This window comes from Takifugu rubripes, chromosome 12, assembly GCF_901000725.2.
Source record: "Takifugu rubripes chromosome 12, fTakRub1.2, whole genome shotgun sequence".
NCBI classification, from domain to species: domain Eukaryota; kingdom Metazoa; phylum Chordata; class Actinopteri; order Tetraodontiformes; family Tetraodontidae; genus Takifugu; species Takifugu rubripes.
Window position 1 is genome coordinate 11,356,758 of NC_042296.1, and position 18,276 is coordinate 11,375,033.

Genomic DNA, 18,276 nt, shown 5'->3' on the forward strand with positions numbered 1-18,276 from the left:
TTATTGGCCACTGCTTGCTCACAAAGATATATGTGCAGAGGGAAGGGGGGGGGACACTCAAATGGACAGAGGAGAGAAAAGAGAGGTTGGTTGCTTACTGTCTCTGATGCACTTGTGTTGCTTCACAGGTCAATATCACACGGCACAAACGTTCGCTTTCTAAAACGCACACACGCTCGCACACATCTACGGGCCTACGGTGTGTGTGTGCGTGTGACCTCACGAGCTCATGGGACACGTTTCCTCACACACACCTTCACAGATGGTAATGCTGTGTTCAAGCCTCCTTGCAGCGACCCCGGTTATGGCTTCAATATCTCTCTGTGCCGGCACGTTTGGTGGCGCTGACAGTGTCGGAGTGGATTCTAACGACTCGGGTGCTGAGCGCTTTATGACAAGGACAGAGGTGGGATCTACTGGATCGGTCCTGACCTCAGGTTGTTCTTCCTGTCGGTATTCACCAGATAAACTTGTGTGGTGGTTTACAGCAAAACGTGACACGGAAATAGATTTTAAGGTGGATTTCTGAGGGGGGATACGAGTTCTTCTGCCATTGAATATGAGGGTTGTGTGACGGTACCGGGGCCAGATGGACAGAATCTAGTGAGCTCACACCGACTTCTGTGCTATGACTGGCTGAACGCCTGAATGTGGAGAGCATGTGAGCGAGTGCTTCTACTGTATACGCGCTTGTATTGAGAAATGGAGAGGTTGCAGATGGACAGAGGGGAAAGAGATGAGGATGGGCTCAATAAATGCTATAGTGTCCTCCTGGTACAGCCACCATCTCCCTCACGGGAGGGGGGGGGGGGGCACGCAACAACGGCACGCAGGCCCCCGCAGACGGCAGAACGGCCCCGCTCCCACCTGTCCCTTTCTAATTTTGAAGGTTGGCAACAGAGGGGATGGAAATTCGCCCCGGCCCTGTTGCGGTTCCCGTTTGGCTTCCCAGATCTGCAAGGGTCAGAGATTCAGCGCCAACAGGAAAGGGAGGAGGGAGCGGAGCCAGGACGCGGAGCCAGGACGCGGGCCTGGCGAGGACGCAGCCGGACTGGCGGACCGACAACAAACACCCACGCCTGCGCACCGAACTCAGGCCGAAATGAACAAACGTGGAGATCAAGGAAGGATCACGTCCACTGATATGAGGAGACACAACTCAGGTAGAAAAAAAAAGATGGCACACTGCGATCAATACTTCTGCCGCTTGCATCGTACCGTATATAACAAAAAAAGAAGTATTTACAAAAACCTATACCCACTGTTGATCGTCAATTGGATTTTTTTTCTTTTCTTTTCATTCGAAACGGAGCAAAAACATTCTTTTGTGTGTGTGTGTGTGTGTATGTTTGTGTGTGTGTGGGGTGGGTGGGGTTGGGGGGGGGGGTGTGGGGGAGGGGGACACATTTTTTTCATTCTCTTTAATATTGTTTTTTTGTTGTTGTTTTTTTTTTTTTTTCTACCCCCAACCGCGTTTGATCCTCCCACCCTGTCAGCGGGGGGGAGGGGGTGTCATCTCAGGCTGTGGTAGATTCATAGCAGTATGGGGGAGTACAGCAGGGAGAGGGGGGGGTGGTTGGGTGTGGGGGGGGGGGTGAGTGTTGGACTTCTTTGAAATGACGCGTGTCGGCTCTTCATGCTGTCAAGGCTTCTCTCAACTCCTTGTTCCTGCGCACCTCCTGAGCGCGCTTCTCCTGGAAAAACAACACACCCTCCGTCACCATCCTCTCCTCCCGTCCCCCCCCCCCACACATCAGCGCAGCCAGACCTGCCAGAACCCCAACACCCACCACCCTAAAGTGGTCCCTACGCAGTCATTTCTGCTACAACATGAACAGTTAACAGCTACACGAGTGGGAGATTTTGACTGGGTGCTGTTTCCTAGCAACCAGACTGGCCGCTTTTCTCTACCGATCAGGCGGTAAAGGCGCGTCAGGCTGTGGCCAAATGTGGGCCGATCCGCCGATCTAAAGGTCGCTCACCCTCTCCTGCAGGCGCTCCATCATGGCGGCCAGGTAGGCCATTCGGTTCTCCTCGATCTGCTCCATCTTCATCTGGAGCTTCTCCTCGGCCATTCGGCTGAAGTTGCTGTTCTCCTCCATGGCCCTGAGCAGCACGTCGCGCTCGTGCTCACGCTTCTCGGCCAGGGCCTGGAGGACCTGCGCCTCCTGGGACTGCAGAGGTGGTTGGGAGGGGTGGGGGGGGGGGGGGGGGTGACAGGAACGGCATTAGCAGAGCATCGATTTACCGAAGGAGTCATCGCTAAACACGGCAACACATTCGTGCTGCTGGGTGTGTTTGACCAAGGAACATCTGTGTGTTTGTGCTGCGCTATTGGACATCTATTGATGTTGTTATTGATGTTGGGATTGACGTGTTGGTGAGCCGCAGGATGTGGGCAGCTTGACAAAGGAGACTGGGTCCTTTAACGGCACCAGCTTAGCTTCACGGCAGGTGTGTCCCAGTAATGAGGTGGGAACGTGTAGGTTACGCCTGGCTGCAAATAAAGGAAGCTTCCTTACTCTCCTCCGATCCTCAGCAGCCTCCAGCTTCTTCTGGATGTCATCCAGGGAAAGGTCCCTCTTGGGGGGGCTTGTGATGCAATGGGCCGCATCAGTCACGGGGGAGGTGGGCTTCAGGATGACCTCGAAGGCCTGGCCTGAGGCGCGCTTGTTGATGGGCTTGATGTCCATGTCTGCGCGAGACAAGACGCGTCGTTTCATCCCGCTCTTTTGGACGAGAATAAATGAAAAGAAAAAAACCTCTCGTGTCTGGTAGAAACGTACCTTCGAAGTCCCCCAAGATGTTTTTGCGGCTCTCGGGGTAGAGGCAGGAGCAGATGAGCGACAGAACTGAGATCTCCTTCATCTTCTCCTTGTAAGCTGTGGGAGTAGACGGCGTTACACGGCGTCCAGAACAGTCGGAGCGCCACCGAAATCCACCAACATCATTAACCCAGTAACACAGAAAAAGATGAAGCACCAGTAACCCACTTCCAGCTGCAGGGGGAGGGTCTTCATTTAAATATCCAGACGTTTCCAGTAATAATTATTCAAGACGACCTCATCAAAAGACGCCTGGTGCTGCTCTGGGTTTTGTGGGCATTTTAGCTTCTTTGTTTTCAACAAACCACCAGGGAACGGGCCTGGATGTGTCCTCACTTGGCCTCATTTCCCCCAGCAGCATGCTGCCACTCCCCTCCAGGGTTCTCCACACATCATTAGGTATGCACTTCCTTCTTGCTGTATTATTTATTAACATCCCCGGACCAACGCCCCTCCGCCTCCCAACCCGTCTCCTCAAAGAACCGGCACAACGAGGCCGTTAGAACCCCTCTCAAAGCGTCTGAGGATCTGCCAGGATGTGCTGCAGATACCAGGATAGACGTCGGGCTCCTCGGCTCATTTATCATCCAGAAGGTTCAAACACACGAGGAACAACCTGCCCTTTGGACCCTGAAGGAGGAGGAGAACGAGCAACCTCGCCTAACCTTGATATCATTTATAGCGCTGCGATTTTGGCAGCTGCTGCTGCGTCCCTGTCGGAGGGGCTGGAGAACAGAGAACTGCGACACGTCTCATGCAGCTCCGCCGGGCTCGAGCTGCAGAGCACGGATCAGCGCCCGCATTGTCATAATATGGTCAACTAGGGCCGTGGACTGTGGCGCGTCGACGCACAATACACAGCAGGATACAGTAGGAAAGCCAGAAATTAGATTTATGGGGATGAGCTCCTTTACGGCGGCGGCGGGGGGGTTGGGGGGGGGGGGGGGTGCGGAGTATTAACCAAATCCTCTTCCCCTCTCATATTCTCTGCTCACCCTCTTCTGGCTTTCTCCCTTTCTTGCCTGCAGACGAGGAGACGCTGCGCTAATGTGATCAACTCTCAGATGGAGCTCTCGCTACTCTCTGGTGGGCTTGTTAAACCCTTCCCTCAGGAGGAAGTCAGAGAGCTGGGGGATGGGATGGGATGGGGGGGGGGGGGCACAATTAAAAAAAGCAGATAATGTGCTACTACCTTTTTGATGTAAACTGACAGGCAAAAGGATTACAAATGGGCAAAGGGGGCAACTCTCCATCCACCGGCCCCAGGAAGCAGCCGCCTCAGGTGGAGGCCGGCGCTTTAATATGTAATTAGCGGACCGTACCACCTTTTCTGACAGGGGGGGATCAGCGAGTTTGAGGCGCTGTCACAGCCTCATTAGGGTTGTGTTCACGTCAGGACCCCCAGCAGCCATTTCCTCCCACACGCTTCTCCGCGTCACAGCTGAAGACTCCTAACGTTAACACTCCGGCGGAGCAGGTAATTTGGGCTCAAGTGCTCGTGGAGCAGGTCCGTGAAGAGCTGCTTCCAGTGGTTTCCGAGGAGGGGGTCACGCCTTCGGTGTGTGACTTCTAGTTTAAGGCTGCAAATTGATCGCCTCGCTGATTAGCTGCTTTAATTAGTTAATTGTTTCTTCTAGATCGCATCCAGAGGGGGGGAAAAAAGACAAAACAAGAAATTTAAATTTAAAAAAAAATCCTGGAGGCAAAGAGAGAAAACCATTTTAAATTAAAATATGAATGATGAACTAGATTCAAGGCTGTTCTGTTTCTGTTTCTATCAGAATAATCCTAATTGTTGATTCTCCTCCTTATCCTGGGAGATAAGAAGAGCTCCTGAAATGGGAAAGCTCTCGAACTCAGAGGCCCCAGATCATTATTTCACATCCCTGATTAAAAATATATGAGATTTTTTTTTTTTATAATGTCAAAAGAAATCGCAGGTGTATTTCTCTAGAGAAGGGGGGGGGTCAGAGATTAGATGCAGAGAAATGACAGATGATCCAGATTGGGGGAGGGCGTGGAGACACCGGCTGCCTTTTACACAAACTGGGTCAGTCCTTTGAAGGCGGAAGCGTTTCAGAAGAGCCCCCCCCCCCACCACCCACCCCACCCAGCATTGATGTTCCCTGTCCACACCAATACAGCAAGCTGGTCTGCCCTGACCCCCCCCCCACCACCACCACCACCACCACATCCTGCTCCATCCGTCCACTGAAGAACACAGATCATCAATATCTGCTGTGCCACCTCCGCCAGAGCCCCCCCCCCCCCCCGATGCACACTTTTTGGGCTAATGTATTCTCCTTCTCAATCCCGTTTTCTCATTCTTCCCAACAGTCTCCTGGGAGATTTCATGCTAACTTCTGTCTGGGGCCCATTTCCAAGGTATCGCTCCCTCGACCAGCCTGGAACCTTCTGAACCACAGCGACAAACTGCCCACAGAGTTCTGCCCCTCCGGAGCACCGGAGCAGACAAATGGACCGCGGAGGTTCTCCTCAACCACACCCTGGGATCAGAGCAGGGCCGCAACGCAAATCAATCAGCTGATCAATGCGTTCCTCGGCCAGAAAAGTGTAAAGACGCAGCGATCGCCCAGTTTATCAGCGCACAAAAGCTGTCAAATGTAGATTATTTTGGATATGGCATCAAAACAACAGCGTAAGGAACAATTGCAAGTGGTTTTATTAGAATAGGGCAGATTTCATTCAACTAAGACGTGGTGTCGTCACCCCGGAGCACTGGGGCCGTCTGACGCTGCCATGGGAGTGTCCTGCACCGACGGATGACACACGATCAGGGGTGGATTAGGGGGCCGATCCCAGCTCGATGCGGGCGAAAATCACAGGCGTCACACGACGGGCCGCAGACCTGAGCAGGACGGCGTGCGTGAGGAGGATGAGCACACAAGGGGGGCTTCTAATTTCAGCACCGCTCCGCCTAAAAAGCACAACCGAGCGACGGCGCTCCCGAAATATCAACAGAAGACATGAACCCAGCGACCTGTTTGCACCAGACTGCCCCCCCATCCCCATCCCCATCCCCATCCCCATCCCCCGCCCTCTACCTGAAAAAGAAACGAGGCTAAAGAGGAGGAGGAGGGGAGAGAGGAGATTAAATATAAGAGCCAGGGTGTAGCCGCTGGTGTCCCTGAGCACAGGCAGCGCCGACCCCCCGGCCGCTGTCTGTCTGGACGCCCCTCCATCCATCAAGTGACGAGTCAAGCAGCAAATGGCGGAACGCCTCGTTTATGGGCTGTATATACACACCTTGAATCAGCACACTTATGGCGGGTGACAGGAAGACAAGGCCTCCAAACGCTGGCACGTGATAAATGCAGCCAGGGAACAGGAGCGGATCAGAACCGCCTTCTTTTAACAGGACTGGAGGCTGATCTTCATAAAGGCAATCTTTAAAAGGACGCTCTCTCTCTCCCTCTCTCCCTCTCTCTCTGTGTTTCTGTGTCTCTCGTCCACACCAAAACCCGGTCCAGCAGCCTCTAGATTATTCAGCATCGTTAATTAACCCGGTTTTCCTGGAGAGGTTGTGGCGGCGGACGCTGACGCGCCAGGCCGGCTGAAGGGACCGGGCGTGATGGAGATGTTGGGTGGGGTCGCTGGCGCTGCATTATGCCGCACGGCTCTGAGTCAGGCGGTGCGCGACCAGGTGCGTCAGCTAAAATCTGCAGTCTGGGCCGGGTGAAAATGCCCTCGGGTCCACACGCAGCCTTTTGGCTTTAATCATTTTGCTCCATCATACATCCATCGACATGCGTCACTGGTGCGATACGCCGAACCTCCAACCACCCCCCCCACCCCCACCACCTCCCACCTCCCCCGCTGATCGGTGCCAAAGGTATCAGAGAATAGCTCCAGAAAAGTCCAATCTAGGCAGGGAAGGCCGAAAAGCTAATGGCATCTGATCTCAATAGGTAATTGAATAGACTTGTAGAGGAGTTTGGCCGCTCCCTGTCACCAGCCCTCTGCATCCTTTTGTTTCAGGGGTGTCGCCACAGCTTTTCTCTACTCTCCAAGATGCCACATGGCTTTACCTAAAAACAAGGGTTCGGGCTGGCAAACTCACCGACTGCAGTCTTGGCCATGGCTGTTGGGTGGTGCCCGGGAGTGATGACTGGAGGAGAGTGCGTCGGTCGGCTGCTGGATGCTGAGGCTCTGGGTAGCGACTGCTGCTAAGGCACTGAGTCAGCAGGGAAGGAGGCTGCCGGCGCGTTACGATGTCTGAGCCGCGTCAAGTGTCGGAAATAAGAGCAACGCCACCGGAAATCGAGAGCTCGGGCCTTCACAATAAAATTACGGGGCTTTTCCGATCGCTTAATGTACTCGGTTCACCTGATGGAACGCCTTATAGTTTAGAATATGCGACTTCAGTTTAACCATATTTTATTTGTAATGTGCTTTTAATCCTGAACTGGTCAAAAGTTTAGTGCACAAAGTGTAACAAGTAAATAAATTCAGATTTTTAAATCAACATTCTAAGTGTATGGACTAATTAGGCTGGTATTTTGGCTTTGTGGTGCACATCTCAACCTCCTTCTCAGAATTGTATTATTTGGTACCAAAAGCTGTGTTACAGGGAGTTTAAAGTCAATTTACCGTAAGACATTATTTTGAAAAGAATTAGGATGTTCTGGAGGATGTTCTGCTTTGACTCGCTCTTGACTCTGGGCCGCAAACGAGAGTTTGGGAATATTGGCTACCTCACACACACCCTCTGCTCGCCTTTTCAAGGTCCGACAATTGCTCTTAGAAATCAGATTAGCAGCGCTCCCTCTTTGTTCCTCTCCAGGACAGGAATCATGAAAATAGGAGAGACTTCACTATTATTTCTACAATTACTGTAATTCTATTATTTATAGCCCAATCCCTAACAATGAAGCCTCTAGAATGCAGTAAATTCCTAAGGCATACATATCATTATCATTATCATTATTATCATCATCATCATTATTATTATTATTATTATTATTATTATTATTAATGTTGCCCAATAAAGGGGTGGGTGGACTCATTCCATCATGAGCCGCTAGGTGGCAGCAACGTACCAAGCCTGGTTTATGTGTACCTACATCTGGCCTCATATTGTTGTTTAAGACTCTCCTCCGGTAATAAACATGTTCATTAATTACTTTCCATTCCGATGTACCATAAAAATAAAAACAATACTGGCAGCCACCAAAGCCACACCAAGTCAAACACGACTGATAACAGGCACGATAGTTCACCACGGTTTTACTTGAAGACAAATGTGATGGTATTTATCGGGTGATTTTGGCAGTGTCGAGTCTGTTGATGTAGTTTTCTGATTTTCTAAATATCCCGAAAATTATTCCAATGCTATTTATGTTCAAATATTCAGGAATGATATGAATGTGTAGAGTTCAAAGGGTTGTTGCGACAGAATTACGTAGTCGTAAAGCCACGCATTTATGGAACCTATTCCTTTCCTAGACAATGTTTTCCAAGCAAATAGTGTCATAAAAGTGATGTAAGAGAGTATTAAAGAGAATGACCTATTTAAATCTGGAAAAGAAGGAGAAGAATGCTTAAAGGTAAACATGTCTGCACATGCCGCATCACCCCTTCATAATCACAGATCAATGCGCCGAGGGCGGTTTGCTCCCAGTTCCCATTAACCTGGGAGTCTTTATGGATTTCTGTGTCTTTAGTACACCGATAAAAGGGGCGCTGGATGCCGGTGTTCCACCAGGAGCAGCCGGGATGCAGGAATATCTTCTTCCTCCCGTCGGTCCGTCACAGGGCGGAGTCAGACATCCCGCGGCAGCCGTTGATCCAAGGAAGTAGCAGCGTACTGACTTAGCCGAAGTTCCGACCTCAGGTTTGGTCTTTCTCTCCTCACCTGTGGAGAAGAAACAGGCCTGGCTTCCGGACTAAGGTGATTACATCTACATTTCTAAATGTACGCAGAGGAATCGGCTTGAACGCTGTCGCTGGGCTGTTTTTGAAGCCTTTCCAGTCATGTCCATCGCTGCCCTAGCTTATCAGCACGTGCCTCGGGACCAGCGCATCTGGGATATTGCGTCACACGTCACCTCGGTTAGCGTCGCTGCTGTAACTGTCATCTTTAGCCTGCAGAATCGGCATTAATGTCACGTTTCACATGTGTTGGCTGCAGGTTATATGCTCGCAATATGTCGGGCGCGTGTTCAGGACGGTGTTGATACACGTCAACGTCATTTGCGCGTTTTTGCAGACTGTAAATGTGATGTTGGTGGAAGACTTTAATTTTGGAGTTCTTCGTGTGTAACTCTGAAAGCGGATCCAGGAGAACCGAGTCAAAACCTTCATTTCTAGCAACTTCGTGAGGGCATATTGACTTTACCCATCAGTGCTGAGCACGAGCGTCCGATAATTAAACTGACATTTATGTAAAGTTAAGTGTTTTAGCACACAGAGTGAAGCCGAGTGGAGGGGGATGTAGCAGCCATGTTGGGTTAAACTGTAACATGATGCCCGTAAAGTCTTACTGGTCACGGGATTTTCCCCGTTCAAACAAGAGCCGATTCAGAAAATAAGGTAGAGGACACATAGTTGCGTCTGTGCAACGAGCCTTATTTGACCATCATTCCAAAAGCTGCTGGAATCAATGTTGCCTTTATGATGCTGTGGTAACTGTAACCAGGAAGACCAGCGATATCAACTGTTGCTATGATCCAGGTCGCAGAGCCACTTTCTGCATCCCTCTGAGTTATAGCTCACAAGTTCACCGTGTTTGGACAAAGATCATCAATATCTGGTGCCGCTGTGTCCATCAGAACCCAGCCGCCACGTCCACTGTAGCCGGGTGGACAAAGTGGGCCCAGGTGTGACACAACCTGGCCCCTCACCCCCCCCCATAGGCACGTTTCCATTGCAGGAAACCCCCGTAAAGAGTCATTTACAGAGACTTTTACGGGACCCTGCTCCACGGTAGGTTGGTTTGCCCCGAAAAACTCGTGGGTGAGGCTGAGGTTTGCTAAAGCTGGGGCACTATGAGGAGGAACCCAGCTGGATCATTATCCTAGCGGACAACTCTTCTCTTCCAGGGTCCACACTAATCTCTCCTAATTTGCCTTCTGAATTCCAAATTGCCTTTGTTGTCCTCTCTCCCCATGAACTGCATGTTCCCAGTCCATAATGTGGTTGTTTCTTTTTTTGTGTGAGGAGTGAAGCTGTGAGGGTTTATTACAGTGTTTCTTTCAGGTTTCCTCACATTCCATCGGATGGGTTCTGTTATCTCCTGGCTGTAGGGCGAAGTAACCATATCTGTGGGTGGCGGCTGCTTCTTTTCTCTCCTCTACTTTTTGTGTCCTTGTCCCTGTTTTTGACTCGCTGTCTTCCCTTATTTAAGGCCCGTTTGGGCTAATGTGTGCGTCTTGTCTGCGTTTCTCCTGCTTCTCCTCCTCATCTGTGATGATGGCGAGTGTTCTGAAGCCTAAAGAAGGCGTCGGTGTGTGTGTGCTTCCTTTATTTGACCACCTTTGACCTTCCCCAGCACCCTGATCCAGAGGGTGCCCTGATATTCATCGTGGCCGACGGAGCAAATCCCTCTTTTTTCTGTCTAGAAATAGGTGGATTTGGCAACGCCTGTGCTTGACGACGTATCCGGCCGGTTAATTAGTGGCCAAATCCACTTCCTTCCATTCTGTAACGCTGTGACATGGGAGTTGGCATGGACCGCACAGGCCCCATCCTCCTCAGAGTGGGGGAATCCTGTCAGGTTTTGACCGAGGCTTTTCTTCTCTTTGCCGTCCCTAATGTTTCGGCGAGAGACTCTTTTAAGGACTCCCTGTATTTGCCTGATATGTGGATGTTTTGTGGGCGACATGATGCATTTTCTTTATTTTTGCAGATCATCTGTGTGGAGGTCCGACCAGCAGATGTCTTAAGGCTTCGGCTGTGAGTGGGACTGACTCTCCCACCGTCTCGTCCACGCCCGCTCCTCCCCCTCGTCATCTGTTCGCCGCCTTTGGTTTTCCTTCTTCGCCACTCTCATCGTCATTACCCTCTTGAGTCGGGGCTTGGCACCACATCTGCCTCAGGATGGTGGCTGAGGCGGCGCCGGCGCCTCAGGGCAGCAGCGTGCAGCTGAAGCAGGAGATTTCCCTCCTTCACGGGGTCTGTCTCATTGTCGGAAACATGATTGGTTCCGGCATTTTTGTGTCGCCTAAGGTAAGAGCCCGTCTTTTTGATTCGGTTGCTTTGCCGTGACTTTTAAATATGCTAATTCGCTACTTGAACTTATCTTCTAGGGGGTTCTTCTGCACACTGGCTCGTTTGGTATGTCGCTCATCGTGTGGGCCATCGGGGGAATATTTTCTGTGTTTGGAGCTTTATGCTATGCAGAACTGGGCACCACTATCCGTAAATCCGGGGCCTCCTATGCCTATATTCTGGAAGCCTTTGGTGGTTTCGTGGCTTTTATACGGTATTTAGCCCCACATTGTGTCTAAAGCCTGTTTTTGGTCCTCCTCCTAAAATAAGATTTCCTGTATTTGACTGTTTCTTATTTTGCTGCAGACTTTGGACGTCCCTGCTGATGGTGGAACCAGCCTGTCAGGCGGTCATAGCTCTGACCTTTCCAACTACCTTGTCCAGCCTTTCTATCCTACCTGCTCAGCCCCCTACGACGCCGTCCGCCTTATCGCTGCCTTCATTATATGCAAGTTTTTCTTTTAATTCTTTCAAGTTGCGTGTTGGACTGAGGAGGAGGCATGGAAATGAAAGGTGTCTGGAAAAAATGTTAAAAATGTGGAGCTAAAATTCTCCAATTAGTTGTGTTAGCTGCAAAACTAATAATGTAGTGCTTATCAAAAGCACGACTGTGGTGCTGGCGCCATTGGGTTATGGCTTTATCTTTCATTTATTACACACAGCAGTTTTATAACACATTTATAATGTTCTATGGGCTTTTTTTGGCTCTGCTATGTGATTATTTTGGTGCATGCTCAAGTCAGACATGCCTGTAGACACTCTGTTAATATTCAGTATTCAGCTGTTATTTACTCAGTAATGAGGTAAACATTGCTTCTGTAATTTTTTTTTTTTTAAAAAAGCTTCTGCTTCTTCTTTTGCAGGTCTGCTGACGTATGTGAACTGTATGAAGGTGAAGTGGGGAGCGATTCTGCAGGTCATCTCCACTGTGGCCAAAGTTCTAGCTCTAATTCTTATTATCATAACTGGCCTGGTCAGGTTGGGCCAAGGTAGGATGGATTCTGTTCAAACTCTGTTACAAAAGTTACATTTTTTAATGTATCTGTATTTGAATGACCAAAAAGGAACACTGAATATTCTTCTTCTTCTTTTTTTTTTAAATTGTCTTTAGTGGAGCAAATCAACCATTAAAAATACTGTCGTTGCAGGTTTTGATCAAAACTTTGAAGATTCGTTTAAAGGATCCAAGTTGGACCCTGGTAACATGGCCCTGGCGCTCTATTCGGCTCTGTATTCCTATTCTGGTTGGGACACACTCAACTACATCACAGAGGAGATCAAAAACCCAGAGAGGTGCGATGTGTGTTGGGTTTTTCTCCACCTGTACAAACATTTTTAGATTTCCATTATGAGTTCCATGTGAGGGGAGAACTGTAAATATCTTCTTTCTATGACATTGTTTGGGGTTTTTTTTTATCAGTAAAGGAAATTGTGCACCACAGTGTTCCTCTCACCATGCTAATGTGTTTTTTAATGTGGGCTTTAGCAAAAAGGAGGCTCCGACTTCTGTGTAGCCAGACTAGCTACTATTGACCTGCCAATATTTGCACCGCTTGGCTGATCCGTCTCAGATGTTCCACAGTCCTGACGGCTCAAATGTCCATGAATACGAGTTTCTCTCCTTGCCTTCCACAGGAATCTGCCCTTGTCCATTGCTATCTCCATGCCTATTGTCACAATTATCTACATCTTGACCAATATCGCCTATTACATCGTCATGGATGCTAACGCGGTGCTGGCCAGCGAAGCGGTTGCTGTGGTGAGTATCTGCAGACGCCTGGTGGAGCCCAAATGATGTCTGTTGTTGTGCAGACGGCAGAGATTCGTCTTTCATTCTAATATTTGTTGGGCTGAAAAAAACAGATGGGAAAGATTGGATCGGCCGTTGCCTCATGCCTACCCAGTAACTCTGTTAGGGCATAGCAGAACTTATCCAAATTGAAGCCATCTGGCCACTCCTTCCTGTTGTGGACAGTCACTCTGCAGTCACTGGCGCTAGTATCTGTTTCATTGATATCGTCTGTAGGAGACCAGATTATGATGAAAGTCTCATCTAGATAAAGTCGTTAGCGCTCCACACAGGAACGGGGGAAGTTGCTGATGTGATTACAGCACTGGTGGAGGACGAGCTCAACAAGCTTGGTGGTTTTGAGTGTGACAGTGCTTTGATGTCATCATCTACATATCTCCACCATTCCACCCTGTCCCCTGTAGTTAAACCTTGCTTGACCGGATTTGTCATTCGCGAACAAACGTAAATGTTGTTTACTGTGAAGCTTTCCCACATCGGCGTTGCATTGTGTAAACAGTGATCCATACGTTGGAGCACCGGGACGGGAGGGTAAGGCGACGTTTGCACTTCTGAATGATCCAACGCTGTTCTGTACGTCGGACCCTCCGGTGGGACGTGCGTGAGGTCTTAAAGCTGTCACAAACCGGCTCAGTACGGTACAGGAGACCAAACATTATATTATTATCAATCAATAGATGGAATCATTTAATTAAATCTATTAAATACAATTAATCAGTAGCGTATGGAATGTATAGATGAGTGTAGTTTAGAACTAAACCACAACCTGGACAGGGTGGATCCTGGAGAAAAAAGAAAAAAGATTAGCTTGTTTCCACTAGCCTGAACCAGCTGCCCCCCCCCCCCCCCCCCCCCCCCCCCGGCAGATGAGGCAGAGCACGAAATGTGAACAGTGAATGTTCGTCTCGGCTCATCGCAGCTGTTCCACACCTCATGGTGGGAAATATGTGTGTGCACGCTGTGAGTGCATCAGAAGCTGGTCGGTGGGGTTCTGATGGGCCCTTAGTGCCTCACGAGCAGTGTGAAGCTACGGGCGACATTCCATGGGAAGGTTTTTACACAAAGAGCAGGATGTTGGCCAGAAATGCTCCTGTAATCGACTCTGCTCGCGTCTGTGCGGCAGCTTGGCTGAGGAAGGATTTGCATTTGAGCACTTGTGTTTTTCTAAAGCTTTGAAAGGAGCGCGCAGCGGTGAATGAACGCCTCTCACTTCCTGTCCCAGCAGGTGAAAAGCCTAAAGCGGAGGCGGCATTGATGATCGCGCTGCTGCGTCTCCTGCTGATATCTCACCCTGTTGATCTGCTAATTCTACCCAGAAGTGTCTACAGCTCTGGCGCTTGTCCTCTTCTTACATCTCCTCAATGAACTCTGTTATTCTAAAGGGGAAAAATCAAACCACAGAAACGTAATGGTTGCATAGCTAATAAGCACGGCGCGCGTTTCATAGCGTAGCGTGCTAGACAGGAACGTTGTCCATAGAATGTTGTCTTTTGACGGTTGCAACTTTCCCCAGACATTTGCCGATGAGGTGCTTGGGTGGGCTCGATGGATCATCCCTCTGTCTGTGGCCATTTCTTGCTACGGAGGCCTCAACTCGTCCATTATCGCTGCCTCCAGGTGAGCAAACGCACCCGGATGCACCGCCGGCTGACTCTGCTGCAGACGGAGCTCTGCCTGCTCAGGAATGCGTCGCCTGACCTTTGTGCTGCTCTCCAGGTTGTTTTTTGTTGGATCCAGAGAAGGTCAGCTACCCGACGCTCTCTGCATGATCCACATCGAACGCTTCACGCCCATACCCGCCCTGCTTTTCAACGTCAGTGTCTCACTTCTCATATTTCAGACCACCTCCGATTCTTCTGCTGCTGCTTAATTTCATTGTTTGCTGGTTGACTTTGTGTTTCTTGTGAACTTTTCAGGGCGCGATGGCTTTGCTGTACCTGTCTGTGCCTGACGTTTTCCAGTTAATTAATTACTTCAGTTTTAACTACTGGCTCTTCATCGGCTTGTCAATAGCCAGCCAGATCTACCTTCGCTTCAAGGCTCCTGATCTTCATCGGCCTGTTAAGGTGGTTTTGCCTTTTATTTAAAAAACATTTGCAAAGTAATTGAGCTTTTGGAAATGCCGAGGCTTCTAGCATTGCCTAGTCATGCAGTGTGTATCGCGTATCACCTCCCACTGTGCAGAGGGAGGACACATGCTGCTTTTTTAACTGTGATGTTTCCTGTAAACACGGGAGATTATCGGCTCGTAGCGTTAAAGAAGTCGGCAGCTTTTGGTTCTCGTGTTTACACATTGACAGACTTCATCTCTTACTCAAGAATCCATCACAGTTTGTTTGGTTTTTTTTTTCTAGAATTCTTAGTTTATTTGCACAGAACAAATATTTAAAACAACAAAATTAAATCAGCTGCTTTCTCTAATCAGTCAGGAAGGTTTTCAGCAGCAGATCCTCCCAGCATCTCTGGACAGACGACCTTGAGAACGTCCTTGATGCCAACATCAGACTCGCTTGCAAACATCAGAGTCCCAGAAAACCAGACTTGAGAATAGTGCTGCTCTCCTGGATGGTCCTGGAACCCTCCTCTGGTCCTCAAGGAACCCACTTGTTCATCCTCAGTTCCACCAATGAGTCTTGTGACGGCGTCCACCTCCCTCTCCGGGCGCCGACGCTCCCCCAGCTCTCTGATGATGCTCAGCTCCACCACATGTGTGCACCACCATGCAGGGCCTGGCTCCCACAGCCAGGATCAGCTCAGCGGCTCCCTTCAGCCGTTCTTCAGCCGCCGTCTTGAATGTCCCACCGCTCATTGTCCTTCTGAAGCTGTTCCAGAAGAACGGGCTGTCTCTCATCCACCAGTCTGATGCTGAGCTTCTGAGAAGTGCTCACAGTCTGCTTCGTTTGCTCCTTTCTTTTTCCTTCCGACAAAGAAGATTGTCTTTGATGTCTGGGTTCTTTGATCTTTTGACCACGGACATTTTATTTTAAGTGCCGTCTTGTACAAAATGATTTTGAATGAGGAACTGGCAGCTCGCTGGTCATTAGATCAAGTATTAAGATGCTTTAATATTTCAGGTCATGGGGTTCAGTTGGTAAGAACAAAAATAATATTAATAATAGTTAGACTTTATTATTCAGCATTATTACATGTCACTTATTTATATACTTTTTCATAGAAATGACAATGTTGAGAGCTAATTGGATTCTCCTGTTTGTTCTCTAAACTGCTTTGAGGGCTGTCTCTGTAATTGAGGGACATTAGAGCCACGGCTTTATGGACCCAGTTTAATCTCATCATGTCCATCTTATGATGACTTTCAAACCCATTTCTCTGTTCTCTTGCAGCTATCGTTGTTTTTCCCAATCGTCTACTGCATATGCAGCATCTTCTTGGTGGTGGTTCCGCTCTACAGTGACACCATCAACTCTCTGGTGGGGATCAGCGTGGCCTTATCTGGAGCACCGGTCTACTACATCTGCGTCTACAGGCCTTCCAACTCCAGACCAGCCTTCCTCAGGAAGATCCTGGGTAAGAGGCCTGTGGCAGCACTGCTCTGCAGACATCTTGGGGGTTTCTATGTACGGGATTGTAATTAAGACTTGCCCCCTTTCTGCCTGTAACAACTAAAATACCATCCACTGTTAACATAAGCTGTTTGCTTCTGTCAGACTGCCCGTGCCTCGAGCACTCACTCACTCATTCACTTTCTCTCTTCTCAAATTTCCAAATGACTTTATAAACTGGGTTGATTTTTGGTAAATGGTCTCAGGAGGACACGTCCGGAGCCTTCTCTTTCTTTAGAAAGTCGTCTAAATGGCCCCAAATACTACTGAGGCTGCTCTGAAGGTGTCGGAATGTGAATTTTCTTTCTCTGTCATTGCAGACAAGATCTCGTTATTGACACAGAAAGTGTGCATGTGTTGTTTGGCCTCTCCTGATATTGACCTGGACAATATCGACCCGGAGAAGATGAAATAAAGGAGCATCAAAAGACCCAAAATACGGCGTGGAGGGATGAAACGGGAGCAGACAAACTAAGACTGAGGGTCCAAATTAGTAGAGGAGTCGTGGAGTAGATCTCAACACAATCTGCCACAGCTGGATTAAGATGTTGTACAGGATAGTCTTCAGACATGCACAGTTGCACCTTCACGTGCACCCACTCAGAACCGGTTCCACAGTCGCCACTAACATGATCTTGTGCACAAACACACTACAAATTTGTTCGGAGATGCTAAAAGCCGCCCATTGAGATGTGAGGGAGTGCCCGTTGGCACAGGGAGACCACACAGGTCACGTAGCTCCTCTGTTAGCTGCAAAGCTTAAATCAGCACATTTGAGCTTCAAGTTACACGTTCCGTTATGCAGTCAAACTAAAGGATTCAAACGGAAGGAGGGGGGTGTTTTCAACTGTCGTGCTGTGAAAACTTTTTGTTCCAGATACCTTTTAAATCATTAATTTCAGGGTTGTTTTGTTTTCTGGGGCTTCCTGTTTGATGTTGGTACTTTTGCTAAAGTGTCATTCTGCCGTACGTCATGTAACTACCTCTGTTTCTTTCTTTAATTGACCATCAAAGAGTCGTAAGGAGGGTGTCAATCGACGTAATCTGACAATACTTCAGGTAAACAATCAGCAGCTTGGTGATATTTTTTCCACTCTGGGTGCAACATCTGTATTTTAAGTGTTTTGGGGGTTTGTTTTTCTCTGTAAAACGTTCAGAAACTTGAACCATGTTTTCACGCTTGGTAGCCAAAGCCGTTAATATGCTTTAGTAGAGGAGTGGTAGCTGTATGATGTCGTAGTGTTGGGTGTGTACGTGCCTTCTGTGAGGGGGATCGGCCACTGGCCTCACCTGTTCCTTTAACCAGAGACCAGATATCGCGTCCGTTTGAAATCACGAAGCACTTTGTCAGTAATGAGATTATTTAGGCCTTGGATTAAACCATTCTTGTGTCTTAAACAGCACCAGCCAACAGAAGCACAGAGAGATTTAATAGTCGATTTTCAGCATCTTTCAGTAAGTTATTGATGTTTGTTATAACCATGTATCTACTCTACAGGTAAACGTTTTAGACTTGAAGTATATTCTATCTTTTTTCACATTTATGATAAAAGTGTGTGCACGTACATTTTGCAAGTATCACTGTTTGATCCTGTTTTTATTTTTACTGTACAACTATGTTGTGGTGCTTTCAACAACTTTTCACGTCATATTGTGTTTGATTAAAGGTGTTTTAACGTCATCAACTGTGATCACAACTAACTGCACCTCCCCCAGCAGGGGGCGCTGTGCCCCCCAGTAGGACGTTTTAAAATATTTATATTTACGACTTCACAAAAACAACTAAATTAGAGTTTCTAACCTGGTTAGATGACTAATTGACTAACATCAAAATGGCTACAATGACCAT

At 48.6% G+C, this 18,276-nt stretch overlaps 2 protein-coding genes across 2 annotated transcripts; one reads left to right on the forward strand and one right to left on the reverse strand.

Moving 5' to 3' along the window:
• Window positions 1-1,532: 1,532 nt before the first annotated feature.
• Window positions 1,533-7,045, reverse strand: stmn2b (stathmin 2b). The gene is made up of 5 exons (XM_029845277.1): window positions 6,907-7,045; window positions 2,787-2,882; window positions 2,523-2,695; window positions 1,983-2,174; window positions 1,533-1,694 (listed from the first exon to the last, which is right to left on the reverse strand). The coding sequence occupies exons 1-5, from the start codon at window positions 6,923-6,925 to the stop codon at window positions 1,635-1,637; spliced, it is 540 nt and encodes a 179-aa protein (XP_029701137.1). The 5' UTR covers window positions 6,926-7,045; the 3' UTR covers window positions 1,533-1,634.
• A 1,439-nt stretch (window positions 7,046-8,484) lies between these two features.
• On the forward strand, window positions 8,485-18,108 carry LOC115251754 (Y+L amino acid transporter 2). Its single transcript, XM_074084927.1, is given in 13 exon segments — window positions 8,485-8,736; window positions 10,693-11,012; window positions 11,093-11,268; window positions 11,361-11,419; window positions 11,422-11,502; window positions 11,918-12,043; window positions 12,203-12,347; window positions 12,690-12,813; window positions 14,378-14,481; window positions 14,581-14,677; window positions 14,781-14,930; window positions 16,209-16,392; window positions 16,748-18,108. Coding segments are annotated over 12 exon segments (1,470 nt in total). The 5' UTR covers window positions 8,485-8,736; window positions 10,693-10,883; the 3' UTR covers window positions 16,843-18,108.
• Window positions 18,109-18,276: the final 168 nt, after the last annotated feature.